Genomic DNA, 14,431 nt, shown 5'->3' on the forward strand with positions numbered 1-14,431 from the left:
CATTTTGCTTCAGGCTTCGTTTCTTTTTCTTTCTTCACGTGCTTAGATGCATGAAATGATCAAAAAACCTCCTACTGTATTAAATACTAAATACTAATACTAAATCAAATACTAATACTAAATCAACTGGGGTCGGGTCATTTATAGATGGATTCATAACTATAACTAAATATGTGTAAAGGCAAAGTCAATAAAGATCAGCTAATAAAATAAAATAAACAAATAAATAAATAAATAAAACTAAAGTCACAAATTAAATAAAAATTGTAAAAAATTGTATTTCTAAAAATCTTTCTAAAAATCTTTGATAATAACTATTATTGTCATTATTATTATTATTATTATTATTTTTTTATAATTGTTTTACTTTGTCCTCTTCTTCGTCTTCTTCTTCTTCTTCTTCTTCTTATTATTATTATTATTATTATCTTGCACATTGTTTTGTGAAATTCAATCGAATTCTCCAATATGATTGGTCCAAAAGCTGTAGACGTTCCACATCATTAAATGCAACTATAAAGAGATATTTAAAACAATTATGACACATCATTCCTTCTGTAATTAAAAAAAATCAATTTGTTCCCAAATAACAGGATGTAAAACTCTCATCAGTGTGTTTAGTTATAGAAAAACAATTAGAGCTTCATTTGGCTGCATCACACCACCCTGTTGTTGATTATTTCTCACTAAGGACATGCCCCCAGGTGCCTAATTTCTTCCTCGAATCCAAGCCGCTTGTAGTCACTGAAAACGTTTCGTTTTTCATTTTTGTCACGGATCTAAACTGCATTTGGATGAGGATCTGGCAACCCAGAGCTCTTCTGATGTTGATTGGCCCCAGTTTATCATTTTGAAATAAGTTATCATTTACATTTATGTCGTCTGTCTTCAACTTGAGAGCAGCAGTGTAAGTGCGAATGCTTCTTCCATGTTTTTTCCTGCCACGAGACCGAGACTGGAATCATGTACAAACTCGTTGTTGGTGAAACCGAGTCTACTCAGTGAAACTCTTACACTCAGCCCAACCTATTAACCCGAGAGTCCCGGTATCCTGCTAACTGGGAAAAAAAACCCAGCACTTATTACGTTATAGTTCAAACGTCTTTGCTGGAAATCCCTTGCTGAATCACAAATAGCTCCCATGGCCCTGTGCTTCCTGTATAAGTGCACTGCTAGGCCATGAAATAATGCTTATTTCCAACCGGGAGCCATTTGGGACTCAGCCCAGGATTTGTAGGCTCTTTATTTTTTTTGACCATGCAGCTGAACCAAAGTCATGCTCTGAGGAATTATCAGAATGTTGGATGAAGTGAATGCTGCTTTTTCTATTTTTCTTTTAAATTATTTGCATTTTGTGTTGTTTCTGTAAATATAACTCTAATCTATTTGTTTACTGACCTAAACAGTAACATGAGTAGCAGTGATTTAAACGTTGAATTCTCGATTCTGATTGGTCAGAAGGATGTTGATGGATTTTTCCATTTTTTGCCATGATGATTTTATCCCTGCAAGTCGCTGTACTGTAAAGTAGTGAACCAGGTGTGGCTTCTCTCAATACTGGTTGCCATAGTAACAACGTTTTACCATCACTGGGTGAAACTAGCGTTCGATATCATAGCATATTTGCATGAAGTCAAACTTTCCCATGCCGCTGGACACGCCCACATCTAGTCGCCAGCGCTCACTGTCTCACGCTGTAGGTGTGAACGTAGCATGGCACACAGGGAAAGACATCTAATTGTTGATATGGTGAAGTTTAAGGATTGCAAGGAGAAATTTATGTAGCGTTTATGGAAGGAGTCTCCAGTGTCAGCGCCTTACAGATAGAGATAAACGTGTAAACGTTGAAGATTGTCTGCTATCAAGTAGGAAGTGCAAAGTTTCAACTGCGAATGAATGGAAAGTACAAGTAGCTGTAGAGTAAGAGGAATACTACACTTCGGCCTGCTCTTTTGTTGGGGTTGTGTTTGTAAAGCATTATCCCTTGCTGTAGAGCAGAACACAGGAAATGACCAAGTTTAGTTTGGCTAAGCTCTTGGCCCTTTACCATGAATGCCGCCAACACCGGCAGCCCCTTAAACGTCGATCTCTGAAACGTCTTGTTTTTCTGAACTCTATTTGAACTCTAAAACGTGACATTCGGACAGTTTGTGCCTGGCTGCATCTCTCTACCGTCCGTTTATTTCTTTCTGTCTGTCCGTCTGTTGAGTTCAACCTTCAGTGACCCCATGGCTCATTACTCTGACCTTGTTGTTTAAGGTCACTGAGCCTCTTTGGACTGATTTACAACCTGCTGTGTAACACTGCACAGTGACCCTGAGTATACACACACACACACTCTCTACCTCCTTAATATCACTACACTGTTTGCTCCTGATTTGTATTTGCACCGCCGTTCACCTGTTCTTCATGGAACAGCCACAGCCGATGCTCAGACACAGGCATTATGGGTAAAAGCATTGCTTCCAGATGCACTGTACCAGTGACTCATCAACAGTTTTATCCTTTTTTATCCCCCCCTTTTGTGTATTTCATGCTCTGATGGGTCTGTGAGTCTAATCTGGCTGTAGTTCACTCAGGAGCAGAGCTACACAGAGTTTATTGGTTGTTTTGAAGTGTTTTTTGTGAATGTTATAATTACAGGAAAAGGTTTCTATTTCTATAAATTGCTTACTTAACCTCATTAGTCAAGAGGATAGAAACAGTGCTGGTTGCTTGCATTTAATCAAAGCACAAGAATTGCCACCCAAATTGTAAGATTAGCTAGCAGTCTATATGGATAAAAAATGTATTTGTGTTTGGAGTTGTATCCGGTTGTATACATGTTACTGAGTACCGAAGTGCTGTATACAGTCAACTCTAGAGTCATGCACTGCTTACTTGGGTTTAAAAAAGCGATTTGGAGCACAGCCAGAGTGTGACTGTCCAGGGATTTTTGGGGCATTTTTTTTAAACAGTGCTGCTTGTTGCCATGGAGACGCTGACTTTTTCACAGCATTGGTCCGGTCAAAGGTATAACAAAAAAACCTGAGCAACGTAGGGATGTTGGCTCTTCTGGCTTTCTCTGTGATCTAGTCATTTCCAGGCGAATAAATGCCAGGGCAATGATGACAGCGCAACCTTCCCACTGAAACAGCATACACTCTCTCACACACACACACACACACACACACAGAAAGAGACAGAGAGAGCTGAGAGAGTCACAGCTGGCTGTTTTCTTGTGCTCTTGCTAATGTTGTGGATATATGTTGAGCCCATTGACCTTTCAAGGCAAAATGAAGTGTGTGTCTCTTGGCAGTAGGGGCTCTGAGGCGGGAGGAGATGCTATTTTATGTTTTTGACCTTGTAGGGATATTTAAACCATTTTTTTAATAAGAAACTGCAGGTTTTACTTAAAAAAAACAATGCTAAGAATAACCCCACAGTATCGTTTCGGGGTTAGTTGAATTCCAAGATGGCGGCGGTGAGGTCAGCGGCTGTCAGGACTGCTCCCATTACACTTACTTTATTTATTTATTTATTTATTTAATTTCTTTCTTTTACTTTCCTTGTACAGTATTTATTATGTACATTTCACTGAATTTGCACACAAATGCACTATATATGCAAATATTCTCAGCAGTCATACTGTTATGCAGCCGATCAGCATTTGTATTTATATTTTAATATTTTCTATATATTTTTTTCCCTCCTACTCATCATATAATTAAACTAAAAATAATTATAAATAAATTCCATTTTTTATTGTAATTCTGTTTTTTTTTTTAGAACACAGACAGTCTTATTACAGTATGTACTGTGTACGGTTGTGTACATGACAAATGTATTTGAATTGGTATTAATTATAGAATAGGAGTGTGTGTGTGTGTGTGTGTATAAGTGTGTGTGTTCATTTTCCTCATGCAGGCATGTCATAGTGACCTTCATTTCTTCATTTCATACGGAGTCCCATTTCTCTCCATACAGTCAAGCCTGTACAGATGGATTGTGTGTGTGTGTGTGTGTGTGTGTGTTACCTGTTTGGCGTCTTTCACCTTTTCCTTTTCTTCCTTCATTCATTCATCCTGCAGTCCAGACGAGAGCCTTCACTTTTTCAAACGTTCTTGAAAAAGAACGAAAAACAAGAAGGAGGAAGAAAGTTCATGTAGCTTTCACATCCTTCTTGAACACTTCGGATTTCAAGAAAATCTTTTTGCATTACGGTGACTAAGCACATTAACTTATTCAAATGCAACTTTAAAAACTCTCAATTCATTTTTTTTAATCCTTGACACCTCCACTTTAATAAATATTAATAAACAGAATTAAAGTACACCAAAAATGATTTCTTTTAAATGCTTGTTTAAACCTGGTCAATCTTCCTAATGTTGTTATTACCATCACATTGTGAATGCTGTGGGTAGAGATGAGGCGTTGTTTGTAAATCCCAGCTGTCCAATGACCTGAGATCTCTGGCATCTCTGATACTGTAGAGATAAAAGTAGAGACTTTATTAAAATACAGTGTTTTACTGTCAAATGTATAGCAAAATCGGATTTCAGTGAAACTGGAATGAAATCATTAAAGCAGATTCCTGTTTATTTATTTATTTATTTATTTATTTATTTATTTATTTATTTATTTATTTATTTATTTATTTATCTGACCTTTTTTTTTTTGCTAATTCTTTTTTTTCCCCTAAATTTCAGCTAGAATTTTAGAAATCTGAGGCAGAATTTTAGAAAATGTCAGAATGGCACTTACTTGAAGGCTTTTCACAGACCAGCACTTCTTGCATTTGGCAGATAAGGGCCATGCTCAGGGGCCAGTTTGGTGGACCTGTGATTTGAACTCACAACCTTCAGAGCAGTTAAGCTACCACAATCCCCCTAGCACACTATCCCATCCTCACATTTCAGTGTGTTGTACATTCTATGATGCTTTTCTGCTCAGCATGGTTGTACAGAGTAGTTACAGGAGCCTCCCAGTCCTGATCCAGTGCAGCTCTTCTACTCTGACCTCTCTCATGAACAAGGCGTTTTCACACACATTTTTTTTCCCCACACCCTTTTGTGTGAAGCCTATTATGTGTGAAGATTCCTGGAGATGAGCATTTTCTTCTCAAACACTCATTTGCCTTGCCATGGTTGAAATCCCTGGGCTCACTGTATCAGCATCATCACACTATTAACACCATAATAACTCAGAGGTTAGGAAAAGGCTAGATGTGTAATCAAACCTTATTTTCCTCTTCTCCTGGTATTTTGGGCAAAAGATGGTGGCTTTTTAATATTTTTTTTAATAACAGGATTTCATTTTTCTTTATAAAACACTCCCACACTCTTGTCGTGTACGTTCTTTATCGTGTTACGGCTCACGCAGTTGATATTCGGAGCTTGTTTTCTTTGTAATGAGCTCTTATTATGCTGAGCGGTCTGGCACCACAAGATGACCAGGCGACTGATAGAGCTGAAATACAAGAGAAGGAGGCAGGGCGACACACACACACACACACACACACAAATGTGGTCAGACCATAACAGGAAGTCGATCAGGGACAGTCCTGATGTAAGCTTCCACTTCTCCTCTGTAAATAAAACAGCTTCTTCAAGATAACAGTATATCTCTTTATACATCTCTCTAAAATCATTATTTATTACTATTTATTCTATTATTTCTATTAATTATTATTTATTACTATTAATTAATTTGTTATATCTATTATTTTATTATTACTATTTATCATTTATTTACTATTTATTATTATTATCTTTTTAACACTGCATATGCATATATATATATATATATATATATATATATATATATATATATATATATATATATATATATATATATATATATATATATATATATATATATATATATATATATAATAATGTGTGTGTGTGTGTGTGTGTGTGTGTGTGTGTGTGTATGCACAGAACAATGTTTCTGTGCATTGGTTCAAGTTGCCTGGAAAGCTACTTTAGTCTAACCACAATGAGCAGAAAAGCATCTCAGAATGTACAACACATGGACATTTAAGGATGGGCTACAATAGTTAAGAATGTGTTACTCAGGAGGGAAAAGTAGTAGTGACAATTTTATATTTTCAAAATTCCTATTTCTTTTTTATACAAAAATATAAAAACTTTAAATATATACTTATATTGCCAAAAGTTTTGGGACACCCCTCCAAATCATTCAATTCAGGTGTTGTTTTTCAGGAGCTGGGCTCGGCCCCTTAGTTCCAGTGAAATGAACTCTTAATGCTTCAGCATATAAAGACATTTTGGACAATTTCATGCTCCCAGCTTTGTGGGAACAGTTTGGGGATGACCCCTTCCTGTTCCAACATGACTGCACCCAAGTGCACAAAGCAAGGTCCATAAAGACATGGATGAGTGAGTTTGGTGTGGAGGAACTGGACAGAGTCCTGACCTCAACTTGATAGAACACCTTTGGGATGAATTAGAGCGGAGACTGTGAGCCAGGCCTTCTCGTCTAACATCAGTGCCTGACCACCTCTTACATTTAATAGAATATGCATATAGTATTTAATACTCTAGCTATGTTGCTGTATACTGTAGCTAAGCAAACATGAAGCATTTATAAGATAACTTCTTTCTTTTATATTTCTTCTGTAAGTAAAACTTTTTTGGCAAGCATCTTGATTACAATCTTTGCGTTTTGCTGCATTTTTTAACACAGGAATATAAGCATGGCTTTCAGAACTCAAAGCACACAGTTTCTTTAAAAGAAATGTGTGTGTTTGTGTGTGTGTGTGTGTTTGTGTGTGTGTGTGCTTTACTGGAGCTCAAGGACCGAAGCACAGTATGAACCAGCCTTGGTGCACCATCTGAAATATTAACCAGAGTGAAACAGAACCTGGAGTACACAGTGAGATGGAGAAGTGCGAGTAGGAATAAATGAGAAATTGGTCAAAATCTGGGTTTTTGGGTTAACGTGTGTAAACAGAGAAGGTTAATGGTTAAAGAATTCATGTATAAGAGGTATCACAAGTTACATTTGATTCAAAATTTGGATTTCTTGCAACTTTGCAGCCTGAAAAGTGAAAATCATTCACCATTCACACTGAACCTGAATCAAACCTGCCTGATCCATCCTAATTCCCTACTTTTGGTTGGAGTTCCCATGACTCAGAAGCTTCTAGCTGCATGACCTCACTGTTAATGGCATGAAGATGACTTTTTCACAGCTGTAAACTAACCAAATAACATGCTCTTAATTAAACTTAAATATAAATTAGAGCCATGTGAAAGAATTTATATGAACCAAAAGATGTGAAACAGCTGGACACACCCGAAGAAATTGACACAGAGAGGCAGTATTACAAATGTAAAAGTCATATGTAGGATTTATTTTTCAACTAGCCCAATCTGGCAACCCGGTTGATAACTGTACTGTTCTGTACTGAGTCTGAGGCAGCATGAGTCCTGCCCCATTGAGCCTGATATTCCAGTGAGCTTCAATTTTTTCTTGTTGGTCATTTAAAAGTGGTCTCAACACTGTATGAAGTTGTGAATTAGGACTTTGTAAAGACGTGGAATGGCCCATATACACGGAGCACATACAAGAAATAACAGCAGGGTCCTCTCTGAGAACGGCGCATCACATCAATCACTCTGTGGGTGTTTGTTTAGATCGTATCCGATCAAGCAAGCGAGTTTTCACTGAGGGATGACATTAGATCTTTGGTTTCTGTTTTGGCTTGCGCTCGCTTACGATATTATTGGATATTTCAGGGATCTGGTCCAAATACGAACGCGCAAATCTAGTTTGAGGCGCTCGGCAAAAAAGTAGCACAACCTCTGATTTCTTTAGAGAGTGACTATTAGTGGTCTTTGTGTTACACAGGGGTTCTCCCTAAAACTTGGGGCCTCTTTAAATGTGTAAATGTTAGCCTTATATCTTTATTTGGATCAAATCTATTCAAGTGACCTAAGGATCAGAACTCTATATAATAATAATAATAATAATATGGTTTCCAATGTAACAAAATAAAAATCACAGACCCTTCAAATATACCTCACGGACCCCGTGGAGGTCTCCAGGACCCACACATGGAGAACCACAGCTGTAATGAAACTAGGAAAGTTCAGTACTCTGAGGCAGGATGGTTGTGTGTATAGTCAGTGTGTTTATTTGTGCAAATCCTCTTTAAATATCGATCATTAAATCCATAACTGAGGGGAAAAAAGAACAAACAAGGGTCAACATGTGACAGGTGGACACAGTCAGGAACCCTGATATGTAAAAGGGACCTTTTTGTGAACATTTGCCGTGAATAATCAGTGTGAAAAAAGCAAGAGATCTTTCCCCAAATGAAACTTTTTTTTTTACTTTAGTGAAATATAAAGTTATTCGTTTCCTGTTCTTTCCATGGCTCTTGATCTCCTCCTGGATTTACTCTGGAGAACAGCAAATCTCTCCATAAATCTTTCAAATAACTTTCTTTATCTTCTTTTTCATGACAGACATGCGATGCCCACGTCTTTTATAAGGTTCTGTTGATAAGGTGTTATGGGCAGCCTGAGGGGGGCTGAATGAAATAAATCCCACCGCTTCACGCCTTGATTGATTCGCCGCCTCAGTTACTTACTTTCCAAGCGAATGTTTTCCCCCTACCCGAGAGACGAATAAATAAAACTTCTCCCATGTAGAAGGGAAACTTTCATATCCTGCTGTCATCCAGACACGTCTTGATTGATGGAGGTTTGGATGGAGCCTTTACCCGCCTTTTTCTTTTCCTCGCTCGCAAGGAATACCTGTGGGCGCTCCCCGTCGTCTTCCTGTCCGTGCCATCCGGGTCGGGAAAACTGTAGTCGGAAACGGATGCTTTCAGGAACTCGATGTGTCTTTCGAAAGGAAGGTCTCTGTCTCCCAGAAGACGCAGTCCATCCAGCAAACCCTGGTGTTCCAGACACTCCTGTTGTCTTCTGCCTGGTTTCATAGCAGCCAATAGGAAACAAGAAAACACACACACACACACAATTAGTTTGTTGTCCTAGGCTTCACTGGTTGAATGATGGGTCCTGTCTCAGGGGTATCATCTGAGATGAAGGAAGAAATAAAGAAAGAGGAAGGAGACAACACAGGACCAAGTCTGTGAAGGTGATAGAGGAAAAATGACGAGTTTATAAGGAAAATGGGGGAAAAAGGCTTTAGATAGAGAGATCTGTGTGTCTATGACTCAAGCCTTTTTCCCCAGAAGGGTTGTGTCGACTTCCTATTATGGCTGATAACCTGATATTCTATCATTTTCTTCTCTTTATGTGACGGGGGACACTTTTACCCCCTCGTCCCTATAGTGTCCTTATGTCTATCGTTCCTAAAACTCATTTTTGACTACCAGGAACTACCCTGAAGTTGAAATTCTTCTTCTTCTATATGTATTCATATATAATCTAAGGTTTGCTCTTTTTTTTTTTTCTTCAGTATAGTAGTCAATACTTTTACACACTGATGTTGACACAAATTTCTGTCACAGATTTCCTCTTTGCATCATACTTCCCATGTGTGTGTATATTTTTCTTTCTGTTTTTGCTTCTGTCTCCGTCTCCTGGTCCATTATTGGTGTGTTTCCTTATCGTATGTGCCTGTGCCATGTTTCCGGTGTTTGTTGCTTTGTTTGTTCAGAGCCAAAACTCCATTTTTACTAATATCAGCTATTACAGAGTTTATGGTGTGTTGTTATCGGAAAGGAATCAACAACCTGCTGACGTTTCCCTTACACTACACGCATCTGTTTGTTCATGGTATCATTTTATTTATTTATTATTTCATAAGGTAGATCATTTAAACAGTATGTCATGCTTCTTTCAAGATCTAGTCCTTGATTGAAAGCCCCTCAGCATTACAAAGCATGGACACTGGAAGGAGGGAGACTCTTTTAAAATGCTAAATAAACACAAGTACACACAATCTCTTAAACTGTTTTTATGGAAGCGTGTGCCAGTTGTTAGCGAGTCAAACAATGCCCCATTACAGCACAAGAATACCCATGATTCAGTGAGACGGTGTCGACTGACCTCTACAGCGAACAGGGCGTGGTATTGGACACATTTCTGCAGAGCGTGAATTAAAAGGCGTACATTTTGCATTACTTAACGCAACGTCACACTAATCACACCACATTCTATACGCTGCTCAGGTTGTGTTAATGTGACAGGACAATGTGCTGCTTCTATTCCTGCCCTCACGTACTCATCCTCCGTCCTTCTGTCTCTATAGTCATATATTGCTGGCATTTCTAAAGCTAAACCTATATTTATGGCATATGGCAGATGTCCTTACCCAGAGTGACTTAGGTTTTTAGCTCATGTAATACAAATGAGCAATTCGGGGTTAAAGTCCTTGCTCAGGAGCCCAGCTTGGTGGATCTGGGATCCGAACTCAAATCCTTCTGATCTACAGTCAAATGCCTTAACCACTAAAGCTACCACTTCTCCATATTGTGGTGCAATACATGCATGGTGTGTACTGTAGAAATATCTCCAAGAATCATGATTGTGGATCATCTGCAGAAACGCTGTGGTTCTTATTAGTTCCTGAAAACAAACCAAACCAAAACAAAACGAAGCAATTTTACTTCCGACTCTGACTGGAGACGTCTTTCAGAAATTTCTAGGAAACATCTCCATGCAAAAAAAAAAAAAAACTACTGTACCATATCAACAGTTACACTTTTTCCCCCAGACAGTTTATGTTGGTTATGATGTTGCTATAGAAACGGTAACCTATCAGGCCAAGCGTATTAATAGAAACTAATTCCACACGGCTTAAACGGTGAAGTCATTTATATTAAATATTAAATTATGTATTAACATGCTCTTGAGATATCTCCTTTTAGAGCCGCTTGTTGAATATTACACGTTCAAATTTAGCACTGTTCTTCATCAAGATCCAGCTTCTGTATCCTCTTAGCTCTGCTGTCTCACCCAAGAATTATGTGCGTGCTGCTGGAATCATAAATAGTTCATTAGATCCGAAAAGGTAATCGCAGCTCTTTAATATCTGTAGCAAGTGCTGGGAATAACGGGTCAAATATTATACATGAAACTTTGTTGTCTTTGCAGTTTTGACTGATGATTATTATTATTATTATTATTATTATTATTATTATTATTATTATTATTGTATTTGTTTTTGCATTTCCTTTTATACATAAAATGCAGCCCCAACTGCTTCATGTCAAAAATAAAATAAAAACAATCAAATTCAACAAATCAAGAACATTAAGAATCAATAAAAAAGTAAAGATGTGAAATTAAGACATGATAATAATAATAATAATAATAATAATAATAATAATAATAATAATAATAATAATAATAAATATGAATAAAATAAATAAATAAATAAATAAATAATAATAATAATTTAATAAAAAAGCAGTTGATCTGTCTTCAACTGCTTTTTAAAAATATTAATATTTGTTAATATGTCAAAAACTTGGCCCTGTGATGGACTGGTGACTTGTCCAGGGTGTACCCCTGCCTTTCGCCCTATGTGAGCTGGGATAGGCTCCAGCAGACCCCCGTGACCCTAATTAGGAATAAAGTGGGTATAGACAATGGATGGATGGATGGATGTCAAAAACTCAGCACTGGAGGACTTATGGTACTATGAAGTGAGACATATTTCGATAAACAATAAAATAAAATAAAATAAAATCAGTTCTGTAATTTTCTTTTCCTGTATCTTCCACTCAAGGAAAAAATTTGAAAATTCATAAATTATTGTAAAAATGCAATAAAACCATTTTACAGAACATATTCAGGATGCACAAAATTTATATATGGTGTTAAAATGAACAATTCCTTCAACTAAGTAATAAATATAGTCAGGATTGTCATTTTATACCACATAGTAAGTGAAAGTGAAAGACGCAAGTGTTTGTGTGTAAATATTTGACATACACAGAATTGTGTATAGCACACATACGTTGTATGGTTCGTCTTGTTTAGTACAGAGATTTCTATCATCCCGTTTCCCTTGTCTGTGTGACATTTACGTGTTTGTTCAAAGATAAGTCTTTTTGTGCTTGTGGTCACACTTGGGTCACTCTTCCTCCCTCTCTATCTCACACTCAGATCTCATCTGATGCCAAGACTGAAAGAATCGCGCTCTCACGAGTCGTTGCTCAGTCCCAGCAGTGCAGTGGAAGCTTTGGACCTCAGCATGGAGGAGGAGGTCCTCATCAAACCCGTACACAGCTCCATCCTGGGTCAGGATTACTGCTTTGAGGTACGCGCAAATCACACACAAAGACCTACATTCATATTCACACACATTTAGTACTCAACCCTCCAGGATTTCAGAAGAAGAAATAAACTCCACGATATTCGGAGGAGCTTGCAATTTTTCAGATTTGGGCCAAGACGGGTCTCTGAAAGATCCAATAACTAATAAATAAAATCAGAAGCATTTCAAAGTGTCAAGCTGATTACGTAGATAAACCTTTCTGGCTCAAGGCTTTAATTCTCTTGTAATATGTAGAGATTTGATTTGTTTATAAAAGAAACATGGTAGAGAAACTTCATTTCATTTTTGCTTGTAATGTGTTACATAATGTGTACATACTGTGTATGCAGTGATCTCTAAACTTGAAGGTTTATTAGCTCTACAACTGATTAACTAATACAGTGTTTTAATTGCAGATGAATTATCATACTATATAGTGGTTATAAACATGAGTATAACCAAAAAAACAGGGAGAAAAAAATCCACTTTGCATGTATATATTTATATTATATTGCTAATAAACAAAGACCGACCAGGCATAACATTATGACCACCTGCCTAATATCATGATGGTCCCCCTTTTGCTGCCAAAACAGCCCTGGCCCGTCATGCACTGTGTATTCTGACCCCTTTCTATCAGAACCAGCAACTTCTTCAGCAATTTGAGCAACAGTAGCTCGTCTGTTGGATCAGATCACACGGGCCAGCCTTCACTCCCCACGTGCATCAATGAGCCTTGACCGCCCATGACCCTGTTGCCGGTTCACCACTGTTCCTTCCTTGGACCACTTTTGATAGATACTGACCACTGCAGACCGGGAACACCCCACAAGAGCTGCAGTTTTAGAGATGTTCTGATCTAGTCATCTAGCCATCACAATTTTGCCCTCATCACACTCGCTCAAATCCTTACACTTGCCCGTTTTTCCTGCTTCTAACACATCAACTTTGAGGACAAAATGTTCACCTGCTGCCTAATATATCCCACCCACTAACAGGTGCCATGATGAGGAGATCATCAGTGCTATTCACTGCACCTGTCAGTGGTCATAATGTTATGCCTGATCAGAGTATTTTGAACTAAAATTCAACCATATTCAACCACCAAATCAAAAGACATGGCCTGGATTAATACACAATCATTCTGAAGAAGTTCACAATACTAAAATACAACTGCATGTACAGCATCTACTAAGATAAGGACTGATCTCTATCGTCTATTATGCCTTTTAGGTGAGCACCTCAACAGGAAGTAAGTGTTTCTCATGTCGCTCGGCTGCCGAGAGGGACAAATGGATGGAGAACCTCAGACGAGCCGTTCACCCAAACAAGGTAGACCAGACGTGGATTTACTCGCATGACTTCTTACGCTAAGTACAGAGCTCTGTTTTTACTCTGAGATTCATTCTGAGAAACAGAAACATAATGTGGTTTTTTCCCCCCATTTTTCCAGATACCGTAAAAGCCACAATTTTTTTAAAACACTGAAAATTGTTCCATTTTATTACTAATATTACTTACCTCTGTTAAAAAATAACCATGTCTGTCAAGACTTTTCTACACGCTGGATCCTAATAAGCTGATAGTGTCTTTATATAATAATAACTTTAAGACATTTGGATACAAGCCAATGACCATTACAAGCAGATTTATTTCTTTGCTAAATGAGATCATGACATTGAAAATCCAAGCCTATTTCTGTTGGAACAATTAGTCTATGGTGTAATGATGGGTGTTATGTAACACCTGAAACCCAGATTGCAAAATTCAACCCCACCCTGAACACGCATTTTTATTCCATTGCCTGCAGGTATTTCTTTCCTACATGCAAGTAAAAACATATACACAGAGACCTACTGCAGCTTCAGCTTCAGGTTTTCTGTTTAAATTCCATGCTGAGTTCAACACCAACCTTTCATGTGCTAAAAATGATTGTTAAATATTAATCAGCTGTATCACAAATGTACCAGTGGCATAATAAATAGTCCTGCCATGAAGTGCTGTGTGTGCTGGAAATACTTACATTTTGAGCAGCCTTGCTCACCAGGGACATGACTTTAACTACTAAATGATGTCATTAGGTATTTACGTTGCCTTTCCTAGTGATCTAAAACAGAAAGCATCTAATTGCTAACCAATGATGAAACAGAAGCTATTTAACCGCTAAAGTCAGCCATCTCTGCAT

The 14,431-nt window shown here is 37.7% G+C and overlaps 1 protein-coding gene across 6 annotated transcripts in view; it reads left to right on the forward strand.

The window, feature by feature from the left end:
- Positions 1–14,431, forward strand: part of dab2ipb (DAB2 interacting protein b) — a 175,249-nt gene that overhangs the window by 126,839 nt on the left and 33,979 nt on the right. For all 6 annotated transcript variants that reach the window (XM_058382729.1, XM_058382730.1, XM_058382733.1 and 3 more), the window contains 2 exons: positions 12,096–12,249; positions 13,480–13,578. In XM_058382729.1, the coding sequence (XP_058238712.1) occupies positions 12,096–12,249; positions 13,480–13,578 (253 nt within the window). The remainder of the gene's footprint in view (positions 1–12,095; positions 12,250–13,479; positions 13,579–14,431) is intronic.

Source organism: Hemibagrus wyckioides, linkage group LG28 (genome assembly GCF_019097595.1).
Source record: "Hemibagrus wyckioides isolate EC202008001 linkage group LG28, SWU_Hwy_1.0, whole genome shotgun sequence".
In the NCBI taxonomy this organism is placed as follows: Eukaryota; Metazoa; Chordata; class Actinopteri; order Siluriformes; family Bagridae; genus Hemibagrus; species Hemibagrus wyckioides.